Source organism: Dendroctonus ponderosae, unplaced genomic scaffold (genome assembly GCF_020466585.1).
Source record: "Dendroctonus ponderosae isolate FM_Combo_2020 unplaced genomic scaffold, Dpon_F_20191213v2 Dpon_F_20191213_4, whole genome shotgun sequence".
NCBI classification, from domain to species: Eukaryota; Metazoa; Arthropoda; class Insecta; order Coleoptera; family Curculionidae; genus Dendroctonus; species Dendroctonus ponderosae.
In genome coordinates this window covers 1536054-1555882 of record NW_026018611.1, presented here as the reverse complement: position 1 = coordinate 1555882, position 19829 = coordinate 1536054, and the positions used below count along the sequence as shown (strand labels likewise).

Sequence of the window (19829 nt, the reverse complement as noted above, 5' to 3'; positions counted from 1 at the left end):
AAGACATTCACCAGCGGGTGACATTTGGTCGCCATATTTGTCAACTGAACCAGAGACAAGACTTGTCTGACTGAACGCAAACAGACGCCGTGAGTCAAAACACTAACAGCACTTTTCTCAGTGTTTTGTGTTAAAACACTAGTGTTTTGCTGGCTTAAACGTACCTTGCGCTCTAGCGACATAAAGCGTCAACTGGGAATGGATCGGCACTCCTACAACAGACAACCAGCATTTAAACAATCATTTTTATTTGAAATATTTCCCATTGTTAGGAACCAAAATTTCATCAAAGATCAGTCTTAATAATTAAAAAAACTTACAAAATAAAAATAACCACTAAGTACAACATAAATTAATAAATTATTTACAAGTGGCCTATCTTTATACACTGACGCTACGCTCGGATATTATTTACATACACATTATGTAAGATGAACACAGATAAAATGATGCTTAAAAATACTGGGCGTACGTAAAAAAGAGAAACAATACCTTGATGACTAACAATCTATTAAAATTGGCGGGCCCCTTGACTCTAATCGGTTCCTTTAGGCAATTTGATGCCCCAATTTGAAATTAGTCGAAACATCGGCTAAATAGCGAACTGAAACACCGCACTGGGGGCACATGTCCAGGATGGCGTTCACTCATCAAGTGCAACCCTGTAATAAATCCAACCCAACTTTTACACGGTGATTCAAAGTTTCAGTTTGTCCCCATTAAGGACAGAAATACATGCGCGTATTTTTATCAAAAACCTGCAGACTTAAAGCAGCGTTTTCCTGTGGAAAATGGTGGGTTAACATTTTTTTTGCCCCACTGACGTAGAAAATGTCGAGCAGCAAATATTCCAAGTTATTCGCGAATTCAACTACCGATGGTGGCGCTGCAAAACTTCATATTACTCTTTGTCGAGTGACAGTTGAGAGTTGCCAACTTAGAGTTGATGACATCACATAAAACAATACTTACACACTTTTTGATCTGCTTCAATGTTTCTTTAAAATCTCGCAAAAGTTCATTAGAACGAAACAAATCACAAACACCAATGTCAACAAAACAAGTGTCAAATTACTAGTTAACGTGGTTATAATTTTAACCACCAGGGGGGCCTTTAGGGCGAAAAGTTATTCGCGAGTTCAACTTTTGCAAGCTTTTAAAGAAATACAAACAGATGGAAAAGTTATATTCTTATCCTTCCTGGGTCTCAGACAAAGTGCGAAGTAAAAATGTTGAATATCGGTTATTTCATTACGTTTCGGTGAGGCAACAGCGTCATMATYRGATTWCWAATWWTCACAAACTCATAATTGGTAAACATGCAAACATGCACGTTCTTTTAGGTCTTTGCTGTCTTGAACCTTAAATTTGTTTGAATTCATCAAATCCAAATGTCTGTAAATGTCATCAACTCCAATAAATAAACGAATCTGACAAGTCTCAACTGTCACTCGACAACGAGTAATTTGACGTTTCGCAGCGCCACCACCATCGGTAGCTGAACTCGCGAATCACTTATCGTCGTTCGGGGTGAAGTTGGACGATTTTTTCAGTGTTTCTTAATAAAAAGTTTAATTAAAAAAAAAGTATTCCATGCCTTCTTTGTCGAATTCCATATTAAAACAAATAAACTTTCCATTCCCTCCTAATTTTTTTTTTTTAGATAAAGGGTGTCTATGTGTGGGGTAAAGGCCGACGGCCCTGTGTTAAGCGTTAAAAATGGTACAAATTAAAAATAGTACCCCCTCAGTCCGGCTTCACCCCGAATGGCCAAACTGCAGAAAATAAAAAATCTGAACGCACCCATTGTTTTCCACACGAAAAAGGCGCTCCAAAAACGCGAAACCACCGGTCTTTAAGAGCTGAAAGTATAAAATAACCACCTATTCACGAGGTCATTGTTGTGACTTGACTTTGAGTCACCATGTATAATGTGGATATTCAGGGCGAAACTAGATCAAGAGTTATTGCTGTGGCATTTGTTGTCATCACTGTGACCGCGGGAGTGAATTAAAAAAAAATGAAAAACCGGGAAAACTACTCCACTCTAGACGATTGCGACAACTTTAAACCTTAACAGAGTTTTCTATAGCGACTATTTCATTATTAGCTTGACACAGTTTTAGTGAATAATTTGCAGTGTTTGTACATTAATCTTGTGCGACAGCGAGCTGGCAAGGGCGGGGCGGGAGCAGGCTATGACCAATCAGAACAAACATAGAGTGACCGCCATATCACATACGCGGTCCTGTCAATAAATAGAATAAATAACATTTAGCAGTTCAGTTTAAATCTAAATAAACTTACTTACAATATCACAATGCTAGTTTCATTTAATTTCACCGAAGGTTTATTAATATCACACCTCAAGTCTTTAGCTGCCGTTAGAGACCGCCACCCGCCCGCCGCCTACCAAGCCGTTTGAGCCTCACCAAGGAAGCACTTGCTCCGGAAAAAGGAGGGGGCGCATCCTTACTATCTACTTACTTAACCACTTACTTCGACCTATACCAGATGGCGTCATGACAGTATACTGTCCAGATCCAGGCTGTTCTGTTGCTGCAGCTGCGTTTGCTGCAAATTCAGAATGCTGTTGATGGCACTCTGCACCTGTTCATCGATGCTATTATTCTCCGACTCCTCCTCCTTGTAGCTGCTGTAGCTACTATTGGCCTGCGAGGAATTCGACTCGTAGCCGCATTTTGATTGGTTGTGCATCCCTGGCGATCCTTTTCCCATCACACTGCCACTACACTGTACACCGCCACTGATTACAAGGGGTTCGTGTTTTTTCGTGTGCTTATCCACGCGAAACCGCTTCAACGTTTCCAGCCGCGAATCACTGCTCGACGTGCGTTTCAGACTGTTGTACTGGTTTTGTGCTGCTGTGCACTGGGTGGCCGACTGCGCTCCCATGCTGTGATGATGATTGTTGGACGGGTGCTGTGGGTGATGGTTCAGATCGGACAAACAGCCCAGTTCGCGCTGGATACACGCCCACTCGTCGTACTCCTCATTGCACGACTCAGTCTCATTTTGCTGCAAAAATCCGATTGTACCACAACCCAGTCTTTCCGCAACCCGACATTTACCTGTGAGTGTTGCTGACCAGTTGCCTCCTTGTCTTGCGCAGCTGCGTTTGGCGTAGGGTCAGCAACCAGGCTCAGGTACTCGGCTTCATAGTCCTGGCGTAGCTTAATCAAGGACTGTTGCTCATCGGCCAGGAACATCCGGTCCAGCATCATCAGCTCCGAGGTTTGCACGTGCCTCTGCAAATAAAACCACTTGAGCGACTGCCCGTTGAAACCTCCCTAAGTCGCACTCACCATGCTCTCCTTTATCAGCAGGTATTTGTACTTGTCGATCATCCGATCGAACTTTGTAATGTAATGTTGAGCATTGAGCTCGAAGTTCTCGTCCGCCTTGTGCAGGTCCTGCTCGGACAGAACGGGCTGGTCCAGGCAATGGTAGCGCATCAGGCGAATGCAGGCGTCCCGTTTATCCCTGAACGGCTGATGCACGTTTGGGTTGGTCGCCCCCTGCTGGTCAACCACCAACTGGGACTCGATCCTGCAAAACACACCCTTAACTAGTCTCCGGGTTCTCCCGCTGCGCTCGCTACTTACAAATGGGCCTTTCTGGCCTGCGACAGCTGCTGATTGACAGTCGGCACAGTTTGCTGCTTGTGGGCCTGCTGGTTCAGCAGGTGCTGATGTTGAAAATGCTGCTGCTGCTGCTGCTGTTGGTACAGCTGCTGATTTAACGCGTGCTGATTTTTCGCCTGCTGTGGGATCGGACTTGGCTGCTTCGGTTTCACCGCCTGCTAATCACCAAAAGAGGAAATCAGGAAATCCAATCCAACCCGAAACCACTTACCGCAGGACTGATTTGATTTGGTTGCAGATGCAGTTGATTGGGCGGCCCTTGTGCATTGTGCAACTGAGGCGGTTGGGGCGACGGCAGCTGCGGCGAATTGACTTGCTGCAAACTGGGAGAATGCAGCTGGGGCGAGTGCAGTTGCGCCTGCTTGGAGTACAAGGGCGGCAGCTGGGAAACCTGCAAACGTTCAGTTTTATCTCCATTCCACCCCTAAGGTCGCCCTTGTCGCCTTACCTGATTGATGGCGTTCAAACGCTGATTGATCACGTGGTTTGGGTGGTTGACCGGCACATGGGGCGGCTGCTGCTGCACCCCTGGGGCAACGTGGTGAAGTTGTGCTTGGCTGGGGTGATGGTGAATAGTTGAATGGGCGGGCAGGTCGCCCGTCGAGGTGGAAACGGACACTGAAACCCGTGGGGAAGTGTGGGACTGGGCTCCCGAGCTGATTGGCTATAACAATTTTAAAAATTAACACCCGCAAGCTCAAGTTTGCAAGAACCAGAACACCCGCATACAAAGATACATACGCAGTAATAATAACAACTGACCCAGTAGTAATTCTGATACATCCTCATTGGAAGCAGTTAATTAACGTTTTAACGAGTGCCAATCAACTTGAATGCAATGCTGATAACTTTGGCGCGATAAGGCGGCTATTTTAAAAGAATGAGTTTTGATAGCGCAATCTTATCGTAATAGTGATAATCTTTGCGCGCTCTCTTGCCCAAGTCCGACGGAATTGAGTGAATCGTTCAGGGAAGTTGATGAAGTTCTTACCTGCGGTGTTGGCGGCGAAGCTTCCGCACTGTTGCTCCGACTGATGCTGTGGTTGGCGCTCAATCCCGGACTGGGCGGTTCGCTTTTCACTGAGCTGACTGGAGAGGGCAGGTTGAACGTGGACGGATTGACGATGGTCAATTGATTGTTCAGGTAGTAAACCTGTGGGCCAAAATATTGCGTTCTAACTGCACCCAATGACTGGAGCGGCAACTCACCTTATCAGGGGGCAGCAGCTTGCCGGAGGCCAGAATCTTCTGCTGTTCAGCAAAGAGCCTTTTAAGCGCATTGTGCACCTCGGTGTCGCCGGGCTGTAATCGGGCCGACAATGTCTGTATCTGCATCTGAATTGTCTTCAGATGCTGCTGCTTTTGGGGCGTCAACTGGATGGTTGTAATCCTCTGCAAAAAACGTTAGTCAGCCAACGATCAAGGGTCTGCAGCACTTCAGACCTGTTGGGGCTGCCGCTCCAGATTGTGATTGTTGCCGCCGTTGGCGGCCAGGGCGCCCCCACTTTCCTCCAGAATTTGCCCCAATAGTTTATCCACATCATGGCTGGAGTTCGTCCCGTTCGAGTCTTGCAATGAGTGAATCGTCGGGCTCACTTTCTGCTGCTTGGGGGACGGCAAGGGACTTTTCTGCCGATCCTAGATTAAATCATTTAGCCCCCTTAATGAAGCAAAGTTAGTGAGTGCGTACCATTTTAGCCACATGCTGCACTGATGGTTGCACCATAGCCTGTGGCTGTGGCGGTTTATTCTGCAACGGCTGCACATGATTATGGGGCAGAATGTGCTTGTGCGGCTGGGCTGCGACGGGGCTGCTCACAGGCTTTACGTGCTGCGGAGGCGAAGTCTTCATTTGCTCCATACCTCCCGGAGCAGGTTTTCGATCCCCCATACTGTCCATGCCTTGAACGTTGTCCTGCAGCAGCGACTTGATGCCTTGAATCTTGTTGATCTGCAACCACAGCGCTTAGAAAGATGCAGGGAAGGTCGCACGCTCGCCCACGTTACCTCACTTACTTTCTTCACGGACTTCATTTTGGGACTAAGCTTCTTCTCGCCCTGGTCCTTATTGGGACGCTGCATGAAAATCGTTTGTCCGTTCACAGTCACTTGCCCATTTCTAAATAAAACCACGTTGGTTGAATTGAGCTTCAAACACCTAGTAACTAGATTACCTTTTGAGCTGCTCAAGCTGCTCAGGGGTTAAATTCACCACATAGGAGGTGGAGTTGCTGGGAGGATTCGGCTGGTGGTTCTCCTGCTGCATATTGTTATGCTGCTGCGGGTGCGAGTGGTGCTGAATGGGCTGCACCGTTTGAACGGGCGGCTGGCTTTTCAGGAAGGGCTGCACCTGAATGAGCGAATTGCAATGGGAATTTTCAGAAATAGAGGAAACACTCACTTTCAGCACCGGCTGTGTCGTTTGAGTGTGCGCTTGTTGGAATCCCTGCACACTGTGCACGGAGGTCTGAATTGGCTGCGCCGGTGTTGGTGGCATGTTTTGGACGCTTTGAACCCCCTAAAACCCTTTAACGTGCGTATACTGTTCGGAAATGCAAGCTAGTCTAGTACCTGTGTCATGTTTTGAACCGCGGCACTTTGAGCAACTACAGAAGCCGCCGCACTTTGGCTCATATTTTGCACGGAGCCCTGCGCCATACTTTGCACATTCTGCAGGTTTTGCATAGCCTGAAAGTCCGGTAACGAAAAACGCTCACTTAGTTCCCCATTTAAACCTCCACTGGCTTGACTCACTTGAGAGTGGACATTCTGAGGAACGTTCTGGTGCACAGCCTGCGCTTGGACAGCTATATTCTGCTGCTGCTGAAGCAGGCTTTGGATCTGCGATTGCAGGTTGTGCACCTGCGACTGGGAAATGCTATGCACAGTAGGAACCTGCAACAACCACAATGTTAACCTCTCGAAATAACCACTACCTCTCATTTACTCACTTGTGAATGCAAGCTGTGGATTGGCTGAGGCTGCACGATCTGCATGGGCTGCTGCAGCGCATTGACAGTCTGGTGCTGGATGGTTTGCTGCACAGTCTGCTGCTGTATTTGCGGCTGCAACGACTACAACGGGCTTAAGTCCACAGCCTTTTGGCATAAGGCGCTGCCACTCACCTGTATAGTGTGCTGCACTTGCGGTTGCACTGTTTGCTGCTGCACCGTCTGGATGGTCTGGCTCTGCACTGTCTGCTGCTGTATGGTCTGCACCGACTGTTGCTGAATGGTCTGCACGGTTTGCTGCACTGTCTGTTGGTCCATGGAGGGCTGCAGTACTAGACTACCATTCAGTCCAAGCAGGCTTTGCAGAATTAGCTGGTTCTGGAGCTCCTGAACGAATAATTTAAAGTGTTTTCAAAGGGGTTGATAAAGGGCTTTGCTGTTGCTGAACCAATAGGACTGAAGCTGGCCCTGAAAGTGATCAGATTGAGGGTCAACTGACCTGATTCAGAGCGGGATCGTGCTGTAGAACCAGCCGTCCATCTTCGCCAACCGTCAGCTTGAATCCGCTGCTTCTTTGCAACATTAGCCCATTGTTGATGGTGAAGTTCGGAGTGATAAATGTGGAGTTGAAGGGCAGGCCGCTGTTGGCATGAGCAGCTGCAGTCGCCTGCGAGCTGCTGTTCGAAATCATGCCGCTCTGGAAGTTCTGGTTGAGCAACTAGAACAGGAGTAATTGAAGAGAAGGCTCCCCGCACGCGCGAACAGGCTTACCTGTACTACAGGCGTGGCTGCATTAATGGTAGGCTGTGGCATGGATGAGATCTGAATGTTCTGTATGTTCTTCTTGGAGTCGGGCTGCGCATACCCCATATGCTGGCCCGGCACACTGCCAGTAGGAGTAACGGGCTGCTGGGGCTGGGGAGTCGTAGGTACCGAGTTGTGATCGCTTTCACTCTGCGAAGTATCGCTCTCGAACTGAATGTCGTCCTCGTCTCCAATGCCTGGAACATTAATAGTGAAAATACGCTCTCTGAAGCGCGACAGCTTCATACCTGAGAGTTTCATAATATTGGCCAGGTCCAATTTTTTCTTCACCTTCACCTTGGGCTTCTTCTTCAGCACGTGCTGCTGAATCTGGATGTGCTGTTGGTGCTGTTGGTGTTGCTGCTGCTGATGAGCATTGTTCACAATCGTCTGCTGAATATGCGTGGCATTGATGGGCTGATTGGGCATCTGCCAATTATAATACATAAAAAAAACGGGCCCAACCCAGGAGTAATCGATGTTTTCGGTCATTTTACCAAAAACTAAAAATGCCTCCGATTGTTGTCAATTATTTCTGATTTTCCTAACGTTAAATGTCATTTGAGGTTTCACTTTAGCATCCCGCAGACAAGCCTGCCGATGTTGTCGGTTTGGGTTTTTTGCTAAACGATAACCAACCAGACCACGATACTATAACACTGGTACCGATCCGGAAGTTTATTAGAATTACAATCTTTTTGGCAACTTGGCAAGATGCACGTTGGAAAACGGCATTACCTGTGTGGTGACGTAAGTGGTGGTAGACGGGGCTAGTTGGACGCCATTTGCCAGCACCCGCACCATTGGTTGGGACCTAGCTGGGGCGCCCAAATGCAGCAACTGTTGCGGGGCGCAGGCCGGCTGCAGGATTAGGCCTTGAGGGGCCTGCGAGTTGGCCTGCGAAGAATACTGGGCAGAATTAGTGAGAGACTGCAGCTGGATGGGGCGGCATCGGCTTACTTGCAGCTTGGGGGCGGCAGTTGCCATTTGGGTGGCCGTTTGCGGCCGCAGAATGAACTGGACACCGGGGGCGGCCAACATTTGCATCTGGTTAAGGAGAAGCGGCTGTGCGGTGGGCATCAGGGTGGCTGTGGCGCCTCCTGACTGTTGATTTCCCGTCGGAATGACAATCTGGGGGCTGCAACAACCAATGGGATTAAAAACCGTTACTTGGACTAAAGCTAGAGAGAGACAGTTTTTACTTTGGGGTGAGAGAAGTGTTTAAGAGTTTGGAGAGTGAAACAGCCAACGGACTACGGGCGGTCATAATATAAACCATGCTTTTTTCCAAATATGTATTACCGACCAAAATATCGTTTTTTATTGAAACCCAATTGACTGTAGTCAAATGCTTTCCGAGCATTAATTAAATCTGGTTTTCGCATTTCATTTTCTACATTTTTCCATTTAATGTTCTGTGCCGGTTTATTGATCTGTTTTTGCGTACTTTGCGAAAAACGTAATATTTAACAGGGAATGACGTCATATCCTCTAATGAGCCGCCCTTTTTTATTCGAAATCTGCTGAGCCGTGTGTTTTGTTGACGCCCTCTATTGGAATTTTGGCCAATGTGGTTGGCACGTTGTGTTCGAATGGCTCAACAGAAGAAAAAACAGCGAAAATTGGGAAATTACACTGGAAAATACACCGCCGTGTATCGGGCATACGCTATGGTTATGGAGAAGTGTGGTAAATTAAGTGTTGCTGGTATTGAAGCGGATTTGTCGTGCGGACATGAGTCTATAAGCACAGAACAGCTCTGAGCGTGTTTAAGGTAACAGTTCTTATTCGTAATGTGTGTATCAAAAAGTGACCATATTTGGCTTAAATGATCCTGTGAGCCACCCACGTAGCCCATGTTTTGAGGGGTTTTAGTGTTTGAGTTGAATTTGAGCTCAGATGAGCTGTCAACGCAGTGTCAACGATGCATCGTTTGTTTTTGTGTTCATTTTGGACGTTAACATTAATTGCAAGTCCAGGGAAGAACTTGACTATAAATTATAAAACGGAGAAAATGAGCTTCAACCCGATAGAACTGGAAGAGGCCATAATCAGTTTCTAACGGGTCCGTTGTTGAGACTGTGCAAAGAGCGCTCATCATCAACCATCTCTATCGATACGCATAGTCAAGACAATGACAAATATTATTTTCGCACAAAGTGACATTAAACGATTCAATGAGAAATGAAGTTGTCATTATTTTAGAGTTAAGATTAAAATGAATTCATTATTTTTATTCATTGGAATATTTAGCGCTGCCCGGTATTTCCAGCGAAACTTATCTAGTGTGAATACATTTACCCATTGCGAAGGTAAGTGTTGAATTTCAGGAATTTTGCTCCCCTTTGCTATATGGGGGATTTCGAGGTTATATCGGGATTTTGAAAATTCGCCGGTTTATCAAACTTAAGCCCGTGTTCCATGCATCCGTTTGTACCATGATACGATGGTTCTAAAGTGTTTCTATTGGTTAGCAGAATAGAAACACTTTCGTACCATCGTATCGTCGTACAAATGGATGCATGGGACACAATCATTAGTTTCCTTTCATAACCTGGTATTCCTATAGAAGACTTATATTCTAGACTAAATTAGATTCAGACTGGCCCTGACCAAAACGTTCCCCAACATATAGAGAATGAGTGCAAATCAAGGATTTGCGAGGGAAAAAACTGTTTTTGTTTGGCCAACGTTTCGACTATGAATCAGCTAAAAATCATTGGGTTTTCTTCCCGGGCACCATTCCCTCCCTGTTCAATAAGTTGGAAACGTACCTGACACTGGGTTTGGGTGATGGTTGAGGACTGGCACTGGGTTTTGGTAGAATGTTCAAATGGGGCTTCAGTTTGATGATATTCTGCGGTTGAGCAGCCGGCAAAGGGCGACTGACGAGATTGTTGTGGATGATCTGCATTAGCGGGAAGTTGGGCTGGGGCGTAGGGGGCTTGAGACTGGGCGAAGGCGACTTGAGACTGGCTGGCGATGAGTAGGGCGACTGCGGATAGTTGGGGCTCGGCATAGAGTAGGCCGGCGACACATTGGCCAACAGTTGCGGCTTCTTGACGAGGTTCAGATTGTTGGATCCAACCACTGTGCAGTTGGTGCTCATGTTCTCGTATTCAATCTTTTCCTGTTTAATGTGAAAATTGGTATTCTTTGGTGATTTGCACATCTTCTGGAGCGACTTGTTTGGGGTCTGAGACATTTTTCACAGCACTTCCAATCGTCTCGAAGAACTATATCACTGGTTTTAAGCACATGGTTCGCATATTATTATTTACACCTGGAATGTAGGACTACCTTACGGTCACTGTAGGCATTGTTTGAGGCTGAGACCGATTGTGTTCTAACCGAACTCGAACAGAGCCATCTTTTCGTTGTTTAAATGAAAATTCCGCAAAAAACTGGGAAACATTATTTTTCGAACGGACAAAGATTCATCTTGAGATAAAGTTCACATAAATGTGGACGAAACGCGTCTAACAATCACTATCACTTGCGAATGTCCACTGGGTGAGCTCGATGTCGAATTGGTGGGCCGAAATGTGCTCGACACCTCTCTGCACCTGAAACAAATGAAGCAGATCTGTAACCCAAACATAACCTAACAGAAAAGGGTAGATTTTGTCAAGTTAACCAGCGATTCGGGCCCGAAAACACGCACGTACCACTAAATCACATCGTCAAGCACGCTCCCGTCCAGATTGAAAGCGCCACTCAGCCAGCAGGCTTTGTTTATCAACAAAAAATTGCAAATTTGCAACAAGATATCATTGTGCCGCCATCTTTTACATTTACGATGCTCCTTTTTTCTTGTCCCTTGTTCTTACGACGGATCGGCAATCAAAGCATTTCCCCCACCATGACCTAAAAATGGACCGATCTATCACTTCGGCATTCCCCTATTATCGTCCATGATTCATTTTTTGCCCTTCTGATTGCATTCGGTGACAATTCAATGAATTTTAAACGATTTTACGTGTTCCTACTGTCAACATTAATAAAATTCCACCGCCCACCATCAAAGGAAACATTCAATTCCATGGAAATAAATCAACTTTTGGGGTGGGGATGGGGCACTGCGAACCCGGAGTGGGGCGGCCGAATCTAGAATCTAGGCCAAAAACTTGAAAACTCCATTTAATCCCAACCATTTAGCGCTAATTTCCCCATTAACATAATTAAATGGTCACTATTAATTAATTTTAATATCGTGATTGACAGGCAATATAATACGCGTTATAAAAAATCGATAAATAAGTAAGGTTACAAGGTGAGGACATGTAAAAATTGCTCGCATTGGATCATAACAGAGGCCCGGGTACAGTGTTTGCGAAAAATCGGCTTTTTTCCAGCCCTTTTACAAGCATAAATAACATTGGGATCCTGTCTACAGCACTTTCGTTGGTAAAACGATAAAATTCTACGTACCTTTTACAATTTTCACTTCACGGGTTGCGTCGGGGCACACTCTGGGCAAAAGCAGGGAATGCCGTCACCTCATTGGCCAGCCGACGGCGTCATATGATACACAAAAAAATAACATTTGCTTTGAGGTTAGTGGCGCGTTCGCGCGATTCTCGGCTCTATGGTTGCCGTGCTTAAGGAAATTCCTGTTTATCAGGAAGTAATGGCTCAACAATGACTTAATACTGATTTTAATACTAATAATTTTTTCGCTCTGGAGGAGGAGGTGTGAAGTCTAACCGACAGCCAATAAAATTTTAGGGGCTCCACTCGGCTCTTCAAGCCTGAACACCCCGGCGACTTGACTCTTTCATGCATCATCACAACCTCAGTCGTTTCCATATTTTTACATAAGAACATCGTCCAGCGCCGTTTACGCAATCACCTCAATCGATGTAGGTAAATGCAAGAAGACAAAAGCCAATCAATAATCCGGCAAGGCGCAAGCCGGTCATTTGCACCTCAGGGGCGCGATTTAATTTGCTCTCCAACCCGCCAGGGCCCACTTGGCTTTCTCCCTGACCTGGATTTCCTGCCAAAAGCCCATCAAAAGCCAAACAAACGACAAAACAATTCCCAAAAACGCATCAAGTTGGCATTAAATCATTTATTATGTCACATTTGGAGGGCGGTGGGGGGCAACAAAGGATTCCGGCAATTTCCCCTACATCCCCACCATGGGCGCGTCTTAAAACCTGTCAAAGGCACGGGGCAAGGGAACGGGGCGGAAAAAGCCGATTACAGGCAATCGGATTTGCGACAGCGCTGCCGCATCCAGCTTCCCAACTTTAAAAATCCTTGAGAAAAACATTATTTAGCACTGTTGTTGTGGTCAAAACCACTGCATTGTTTAAACACCTTTGGGATATTCACTGGAGATAATAATTTTGAATTGTTGAGCTTTTTTAAAACGCCCACTGTTGCATCAGTGACAACAGCGCTCACAATGTTTATTTTGCCTAAATCCAGATCCCTGAAGGGAGACACCGAATGGCGTTTACAGCGATTTGAAAAGAGAGAAAAGATCAACAGAGTCCTAACCTCAGAAAATTTATTGCGTTGTTAACACACCATAATAAATAATAAGTGTTATGATTACTGATGATATCTAAGCTGTGTTGTTGCCTTACAAAAGTCGCGCCCGTAGTCAAGTGATATGGATAATGTCGAAAAAAGTGCGAGAAAATGTCCAGGAAAACTGCCAGGCCGATTAAAATGTGGATTAACGGGCGGATTTTTACCGTTCCTGAGCCGCCCAAACGGCTCAAGCAGGCCCAGGACTGCGTGATGAACGAAGAGCAACTGGAACACCTCGACATAACCCAGGAATTAAACAGGTATTCTGCTAAAATCAAGCTGCCCAAGTGGTACCATCCGAGATTGAGCAAAATCTCCGAATTGTCCAGCAGTCTCGCGCCCGATGACACAATTGTAGTGGAGAATGACGATAAAGCGAGTCTGGCCAAAGCCCTGGGGCGCCTGCACTCAACAGTAACCCAATTGCGGCTGAAATCCGCTCCGTTACAGTTCACCTGTATTCCTTGCACCCACCCGACCATTCAGAAGAGTTTTTTGTACCTCAGAAGCCAACTGTTAAGCATGCAGGACGAAATTCCCGGTTTGGATGCCAGCATCTTTATGTCCCACTTGAAGCTGCATGTTACGATTGATGTGTACTCTTTGTTCGATGAAGTCGAGCGAGCTGAGGCAGTGAAGGCGCTGGAAGAGTACCGGCCAACTTTAGAGGAACTGCTGCAAAGGACCGGGCCTATGAGCCTGGATATCGGGACGTTGGATTGCATGAACAGCAATCTGAAGAACGTGAACGTGCTCTATGCCAATGCTAGATTTCGAGACGAAAGCCAGCAAGTTACATTGCAGGCGGTTGTGGATGGCATTGCGGAGCATTTCTACCAAAGAGGGTTGGCTAGGAAGGACCCGCGGAGCATTAAGCTGCACATGACTGTACTGAACAGCAAGTACAGAAAAAGCTGCAAGGGGAAATGGACGAGACATGGCGTCGATGCCACGAAAATCATGGAAAGGTTCAAAGACTTCCACTTTGGGCATTGCAGCTTTGATGCTGTTCACTTATCCCATATGAGTCTGCGTGGGTCGGATGGATTCTACGAGCCACTAGCTGTGATGCGCCTAAGTACAGACTGACCACTGTTTAATTTCGAGTATATTTCAATAAAAATAGACGATTTACTAGGACATTTCCTTAACAGTCTTGCACGTTTAACAAGTGGCAATTAAAGCTAACATTCCCGAGTGATATGATTCAATTCCTTATTGTCTTCCCCGTCAATTGCGCAACATTCAGTAGAAAACAAATTTATCAAATAAGTACACGATATACTATATATACAGGCGTCAGCATTGCACCGAAAGATCTAAAAAAACAGCACCTTAACACCAATTGAAAATTGATTGATATGTTAACAGTTAATTGGCTCGGTCCACGTCGCTTGTGAGATTGATCACCTCCTGACTCCTGTATGGAGGCGGGGGCTCTGCTACCAACCGATTAGTGCGCAGCACATCCACATAGGAGGGCGGTTGATCGAAAGCTTCGCTGGCATTTATCACATTAAACCTGCAAAAAGCGAGATTAATCCCCCAACTTGCAATGAGTGGGCTTCGCCCACCTGGAGGGATTGAACAGCAACGGGTCGTTAACATCGGAAGAATCGATGATAATGTTGCGAACCATGCGCTCATTACGCGGCGTTCTGGAGCTCCCGTACGCGTACAGGCTGCAAGGGATCACGTTGATGTTCGTCTGGTTCCGAAGGGCGATGTTTTCGCACACTCGCGCCTGCTGCTGTTGAACGGCCGCCTTTTTCGCGAACATCACCACCTTGGAGATGATCAGCAGCAACAGGATGACGGAGAAAAGGATGCTGACCACACCTGGGGAGCAGGGAAATCATCCATTCATTTACCGCTTGGACATAGTGAGGGGCATACATACAGACAAGAATGAAGAGATATCGGGCAGTCTGCTGGGATTGGGTGACGGTGGGGAAACTCATCATTTCCCGCTCCTCATAGGCTGGAATTTGCGGAAGTTAAAATAAGACTGCTGTGAAGTAACGTTGCTTACACTCTGAAAGCCCTTGGCAGCACATCGGCCTGTTGGTGACTGTACAGTTGGGGTCGTGATGAATATCGCAGCACCAGGAGGAGGGGATACAACGGCCGTAATCACACGGGATTTTATCTAGAACACGAATTTTTCCAGTTGGAAACTCAATTCAATGCAAGTAGTTGATACCGATACCTTTGCAAGGATCCCCATTGCACTTTTCCACGCTTTCGTCCGACCCGTCCTTACAGTCCGCTATCCCATCACAAACGTAATGTTGGATGATGCACAAGCCATTGGATCTGCACTGAAATTGAAGTCTTTTAACATGGGGTTTAACATTGAAAAGGCTCTTGCCAGCCTTTTAAATGGCAAAAAAGGCAGGTGCTTACGGTAAACATATGCGGGTTGCAAAAACTCGTCTTGGAAATCCTCATGAAAGACTTGCGCTCCTTGGGGACGTCATTCCGCACCACCACAGTCACTGCCTTGTTCAGATTGAACTTGTTGCTGACGCACAGATATTTGCCCTTGTCCTCCTTGAGCAGTGGCTGGAATCGCTTTTCCGACTTGTTGATTTCCTTGATGTCGTCGCTTTGGTCCTGCCGACCGGAGAATTGATCCTGGCGCACCCAAGACAACTGATCGTCAAACTGGGTTTCATTTGCAGTGGATACGAGCTCGCAAACCAGCGAAAACGTTGTGCCCACGCTCTCCTCCACGTGCGTCGCCACCGGGTAGAAGGTGTTGTCGGCCTTTTTGTTGATTTGCAAACTGAGGGTGCCTGAAATGGGGCTCCACTGTTAGCATCTTGCACATAACCGCAATTTTGGTCCAAATTGCCTTTCCGCTGCACTTACCCAAGGTGGAGTCGATTAAACCCAGCAGCACAAAATAGGGTAGATTTATGAACATTTTACGGCGGTTTTTCGCATATTGTTTAACAAACTACTGGGGGTTTTTAAACCATTTGAGCAAGGTCGCTTGACAGTGTCAACAAAACAAACAATTTGCTTTTGGCAGGCGCCGGGTTGTCACGTTGCAAAACCACAAAACCTCCACAATTTCTCCCAATCGAACGGGAAGTCACCATTACGCTGTTTTCGAGTCCAGCACGGTGCCGCAAAGCCTCCAACCCAGCCCCACTTTGGGGTTTTCGAGATTAAAGCAGATCGTCCAATTCCAAGAATACTACTGTTATGCAACCAGTCGTACCCCCGTAAACGGCACACGCAGCCCACGTTGCCAGCTTTGCAATAAATCCAGTTTTCTTGCATCTAACATCTGCTGTACTAATTATGTAGCAATTTAAAGAAAGTTTTTGATGAGTCTTTCACCATTTGAGACTGCTGGTCAAGGACAGTGCGGTCAGCGGCGATTGATCAACGAAAAGGAAAGTTCAGTTTTTGAGCAAAGTCCTCGATTCCGGGTCGAAAAGCGCAAGTTTTGTCCAAAAACTAATTACTCGGCTAATGTTACATCAAGCCATGTAAACCACCGGGTCATTAAGTAACGCCGGGCATAATTATTCAGTTTCTCGACGACATTGAAGAAAATGAAAGTGAAATTATAGTCGCCCAGTGCGCGTGCAGGTCGCTCGATGTTTGTTCTTGAACATTAAACCCACGCCGCAATTGTTTAAAGACATTTTCCTCAGGTGTGCCCAGTAGGCAATGAAAATGAAAGTCGCGTTAATCAGCCTTTTATGGGCGCTGCTCAACTCCCAAGGTGAGTAAAGCGCCAGCTCCAACCGCATTGTGTAAGTTGTGGATTTTCAGCCCTTCAGGGCTTCATTATCCCTGACGAGTTGCCTTCAATACTATCAGTGATCTACTCCAACATCCCCACTTTGAAGAAAGGTAAGCGCTCCCTCCTCAAAACGCCCAAACCAGTACAAGAGGTGTGTTCCCCCCAGGAACCGACTCGCGCTTTGGATGGGGCTTCCGGCTGGGCGACAGGGCGGACTTTCAAGTTCTGACTGAACTGGGACCCCAAACGTACACCCAGCCTTTGGCCAATCAGGGCGATAGCGGTGCGAGCAAGAGAAACACCCTGGATACTCTGAGCAACACCCTGTACGCCAAAAGGCAGCAGGAGAAGAAAGAGCGGAAGCAGAAGCAGAAGGGAAAGGTCCGAGCAAAGCGCGGGTCGAAACGTTCAAATAGCCGAAGATTTTTGTTGTAGACTACCGCTCCAAAGCCTGCAGGAGAGCAGTGGCTCCAGGAGTGGAGCCGCGAAATGACCAATAAGGAGAAGCAGGAGGATTCTGCACTCCTCAAGCCCAAACCTGGCATTGCCCTGGGGGAAATTGACGCCAAATCGGTAAAAACGACGTCAACGTGTCTTAGGGGGATCGCAAATTGAAGTTTTAGGTGATTCCGGCCGAGGTGGAAGACCTGGCGCGAGAAGAGCGCAAGAAAGGGCGTTAAAGTCAAACCGACCGAAAGCAGCGTCGCATCCGAAGAGCATCTGGATGACATTAACTAGATCTAGGCTAAACATTATGTTGTTATTTTCACCCGAAAAATATAGGAATATTTTTACACGAAAAAATGCGTATTGGTCCAAAGGGCCCACTCTACATCCATCCCTTTCTGAACCAGGTTTCAAAGCAAGACGAGACACAAGATCCGGTTGACTGGGTAGGCAACCTGCTGAACCCAACCTGAACATCTCTGTCGCATAAACGCGCCTAAAGTGCGATGGCGAATACGAACTGGCCAATGCCAAACGTTCACCGGTGGCGCCATTCAAACGTTGAAAGCAACCGCAAACATGTCTTGTCTGCAGCTTTTGGGCGCCTATTCCGACGCTGATGATGAAGACCAGAAGAACGAAGCCGTGGATGAAACCTTGAAGTGCCTGCAGAATAGGGAAATTGAGCAAACCCAAGTTCTCCATGACTTCATCGACGATTTCGTCGCTTCTCAAGAATACGCCGATTATATGAGGGAGAAGCGGAACATCAGCAAATGCTCGACTGCTACTCAGTGCGACTCTTCTGAGATAGTGGTGGAGTGTCGGAGGCAGGAGGTCCTCGTCAAGTACCCGCTTACGGCGGCTCAGAAAAAGATGGTTGCCTTCGAGCGCCACTTTGAGAAATACGCCGCGAAAATTCAAAGAGACGCAAAAGTGAAGAAGCAGGAGCGCAGCATTCAGATCATTAAAGTAATTTGCTTCCACACATTCTGGTTGAAAGTGATTGAATGCGTTTCAGGGCAAAATTGCTGAAGCGCGCAAAATCTTCGAATGCACCAGGAAGAAGACGCAAACCGAAAAGAGCAAACTCGAGCGTGATTTAATGAAAAAGTACTCGGCCAAGTTTGGGATCGACTTGGACTCACTGAGCGCCCCGATGCAGCTGCAGCTGCTGGCCAAATTCAGGAAATGCCATCAGAACAGCACGGAACAAGCAAGGAAACGCCAGGAGAACTGGATCCATATCTTGGAGAAGCTGGTGCAGGAGTACAAGCTGAAAAAACCCCCCCATCAACCATCAAAGCCCCAGCCCAGGCTGGTGGAGCGGGTTTTTGACTTGATGATTGTGGGCACTAAAATACAGCAACCCCAGGCCCACCCAGTGGCTGCTGAGGTGGAACCGAGTGTCGTCCTTGAAGCTGAAGAGGTGGTGAGCTCCAAGAAAGGCCAAGCGAAGAAGCAAAAGGCCCCCAAGCAGAAGCCCAAGACGCCCAAAGTGAAGAAGCCGAAAACCAAGTCGAAGGTATTTTGTTGCTTGCGCAAAGCTTTTGTGGGGTTCACTTGGAAATTGCAGAAGCAGAAACCCGCTAGCAAACTGGTGCTGCCCACCATTCCTCTGGGGAACCCGCGGGAGAAGCTGCTGCCCGCAAACATCCCCGACTTAGTGGACTTGATCGAGGAATTCGGGGTTCTGGAGTGTGCCATGGAAAATCGGGACTTGAACCGCTCGCATCAGCATGCTGAAGTTGAAGACAGCGGCCTCAGTTGGGAACCATCCTTAGTCCGATTCGAGGTGGGTACATTTCCTCCAGCACTATCCAAGATTATCTTTTATATGTGTAGAACTTCAGCCAGAACCAGCTCTATAGAAGAACTGTGACCGTTCGGAACGTGAGTGGGCACATCAGGAAGATCAGGTTCCTTCGGCTGGATTTCCCGGATGCCTTTGACCAAGTGGCCTTCAGCGTGGAGAGCTCGGGAATCCAGAAGCTCTACACTGGATGTGAAGCGCGTTTTTCCGTGCTGTTTGAGCCCTTTGACGGTGTCAGAGCGTACTCAGGCAAACTGGTGCTTCTGAGCCTGGACACGCAACTCTGTGAGTACTCCAAGCTGGAAATCCCCATCCAGTGCGTCCCAAAGCATTGCCAATTGAGCATCGAGCGCAAGTCGGTGCACTTTGGCCGGATCCCCATCTGGAAAGCCGATGATCGGGGGAGTTTCCAGCTAGTCAAGGCACTGGTGGTTGAACAGTTGCTTTGCGCCACTAACTGCCTCCTTTGCAGTTCACCAATCAGGGCCTAAAGGCGTGCACTGTTTGCCTGCGGAAAGCCGTGGATCGGCTGCAGCTGCGCTCCATTCCGGATGAGGGCCTGAGGGAGAGTCCGGCGTCAGACCCGCTAGGGGAAGTTGCGGCAGTTTTGAGCGAGTGCCTGGATGCGATCGGGCACAACTTCCGCTTCGAGAGCAGCTTTTTCCGGCTGGGGGCCAAGGAGGAGAAGCGGCTCAAGGTCCACTTCACTCACGCCCCCTACATTGGGGACTACTTCGAAGAATACACGGCTAGTGTGTATGAGGCTGCACCTGCTGGGGACTTGGAGCTGGCAGATTGTCAGGTAGGGGCACATTTTTCTGATCCTGCCCACATAGCAAAAT

The 19829-nt window shown here is 47.3% G+C and overlaps 6 protein-coding genes across 12 annotated transcripts in view; 4 read left to right on the top strand and 2 right to left on the bottom strand.

Moving 5' to 3' along the window:
- Positions 1-231: 231 nt before the first annotated feature.
- Positions 232-11945, bottom strand: LOC109542997 (chromatin modification-related protein eaf-1). 7 transcript variants are annotated; one of them, XM_048665621.1, is made up of 25 exons: positions 11089-11451; positions 10195-10986; positions 8381-8558; positions 8159-8329; positions 7669-7849; positions 7388-7617; positions 7116-7334; positions 6791-7003; positions 6617-6739; positions 6420-6560; positions 6237-6353; positions 6067-6183; positions 5840-6015; positions 5673-5784; positions 5356-5616; positions 5109-5303; positions 4875-5057; positions 4657-4818; positions 4114-4329; positions 3877-4056; positions 3627-3823; positions 3327-3570; positions 3093-3269; positions 2500-3039; positions 232-662 (listed from the first exon to the last, which is right to left on the bottom strand). In XM_048665621.1, exons 2-24 carry the CDS (start codon positions 10623-10625, stop codon positions 2521-2523), a joined length of 4743 nt encoding a protein of 1580 aa, XP_048521578.1. In that variant the 5' UTR covers positions 10626-10986; positions 11089-11451; the 3' UTR covers positions 232-662; positions 2500-2520. The 7 variants fall into 7 exon arrangements, with proteins under 7 accessions (XP_048521578.1, XP_019768049.2, XP_019768051.2 ...); XM_019912490.2 differs by lacking the exon at positions 232-662 and adding an exon at positions 11852-11945 and having other exon boundaries at positions 1579-3039; positions 11089-11287; XM_019912492.2 differs by lacking the exons at positions 232-662; positions 11089-11451 and adding an exon at positions 11852-11945 and having other exon boundaries at positions 1579-3039.
- Positions 11946-12791: 846 nt separating this feature from the next.
- LOC109543024 (activating signal cointegrator 1 complex subunit 1) lies at positions 12792-14098 on the top strand. The gene has a single exon (XM_019912530.2). The coding sequence runs from the start codon at positions 13073-13075 to the stop codon at positions 14051-14053; it is 981 nt and encodes a 326-aa protein (XP_019768089.2). The 5' UTR covers positions 12792-13072; the 3' UTR covers positions 14054-14098.
- LOC109543023 lies at positions 14056-16009 on the bottom strand. The gene is made up of 7 exons (XM_019912529.2): positions 15839-16009; positions 15371-15762; positions 15174-15285; positions 14997-15113; positions 14865-14945; positions 14539-14803; positions 14056-14486 (listed from the first exon to the last, which is right to left on the bottom strand). Exons 1-7 carry the CDS (start codon positions 15891-15893, stop codon positions 14336-14338), a joined length of 1173 nt encoding a protein of 390 aa, XP_019768088.2. The 5' UTR covers positions 15894-16009; the 3' UTR covers positions 14056-14335.
- Positions 16010-16111: 102 nt separating this feature from the next.
- LOC109543025 lies at positions 16112-17526 on the top strand. Its single transcript, XM_019912532.2, has 5 exons — positions 16112-16706; positions 16757-16837; positions 16894-17108; positions 17163-17300; positions 17351-17526. Exons 1-5 carry the CDS (start codon positions 16652-16654, stop codon positions 17405-17407), a joined length of 546 nt encoding a protein of 181 aa, XP_019768091.2. The 5' UTR covers positions 16112-16651; the 3' UTR covers positions 17408-17526.
- A 121-nt stretch (positions 17527-17647) lies between these two features.
- LOC109542925 lies at positions 17648-19491 on the top strand. The gene is made up of 4 exons (XM_048665644.1): positions 17648-18146; positions 18196-18699; positions 18751-18969; positions 19020-19491. Exons 1-4 carry the CDS (start codon positions 17754-17756, stop codon positions 19476-19478), a joined length of 1575 nt encoding a protein of 524 aa, XP_048521601.1. The 5' UTR covers positions 17648-17753; the 3' UTR covers positions 19479-19491.
- Positions 19491-19829, top strand: part of LOC109545746 — a 12202-nt gene continuing 11863 nt past the window's right edge. The window contains exon 1 of the mRNA XM_048665632.1: positions 19491-19789. The gene's annotated coding sequence lies outside the window, so the exon portion shown is untranslated. The remainder of the gene's footprint in view (positions 19790-19829) is intronic.

Bases quoted from the DNA above. Each gene is read 5' to 3' on its own strand.
- LOC109542997 (XM_019912490.2), bottom strand. From the start codon at position 10,625: ATGTCTCAGACCCCAAACAAGTCGCTCCAGAAGATGTGCAAATCACCA. The intron at 6,561-6,616 runs GTGAGTAAATGA...TGGTTGTTGCAG, and splicing joins TCCACAGCTTGCATTCACAA to GTTCCTACTGTGCATAGCAT. The intron at 5,304-5,355 runs GTACGCACTCAC...GATTTAATCTAG, and splicing joins TGCAGCATGTGGCTAAAATG to GATCGGCAGAAAAGTCCCTT.
- LOC109543024 (XM_019912530.2), top strand. From the start codon at position 13,073: ATGTCCAGGAAAACTGCCAGGCCGATTAAAATGTGGATTAACGGGCGG.
- LOC109543023 (XM_019912529.2), bottom strand. From the start codon at position 15,893: ATGTTCATAAATCTACCCTATTTTGTGCTGCTGGGTTTAATCGACTCC. The intron at 15,114-15,173 runs GTATCGGTATCA...TTCGTGTTCTAG, and splicing joins CAATGGGGATCCTTGCAAAG to ATAAAATCCCGTGTGATTAC. The intron at 14,946-14,996 runs GTAAGCAACGTT...CGCAAATTCCAG, and splicing joins CTGCCAAGGGCTTTCAGAGT to CCTATGAGGAGCGGGAAATG.
- LOC109543025 (XM_019912532.2), top strand. From the start codon at position 16,652: ATGAAAATGAAAGTCGCGTTAATCAGCCTTTTATGGGCGCTGCTCAAC. The intron at 16,707-16,756 runs GTGAGTAAAGCG...GTGGATTTTCAG, and splicing joins GGCGCTGCTCAACTCCCAAG to CCCTTCAGGGCTTCATTATC. The intron at 17,109-17,162 runs GTCCGAGCAAAG...TTTTTGTTGTAG, and splicing joins AGCAGAAGCAGAAGGGAAAG to ACTACCGCTCCAAAGCCTGC.
- LOC109542925 (XM_048665644.1), top strand. From the start codon at position 17,754: ATGTCTTGTCTGCAGCTTTTGGGCGCCTATTCCGACGCTGATGATGAA. The intron at 18,147-18,195 runs GTAATTTGCTTC...AATGCGTTTCAG, and splicing joins GCAGCATTCAGATCATTAAA to GGCAAAATTGCTGAAGCGCG. The intron at 18,700-18,750 runs GTATTTTGTTGC...TGGAAATTGCAG, and splicing joins AGCCGAAAACCAAGTCGAAG to AAGCAGAAACCCGCTAGCAA.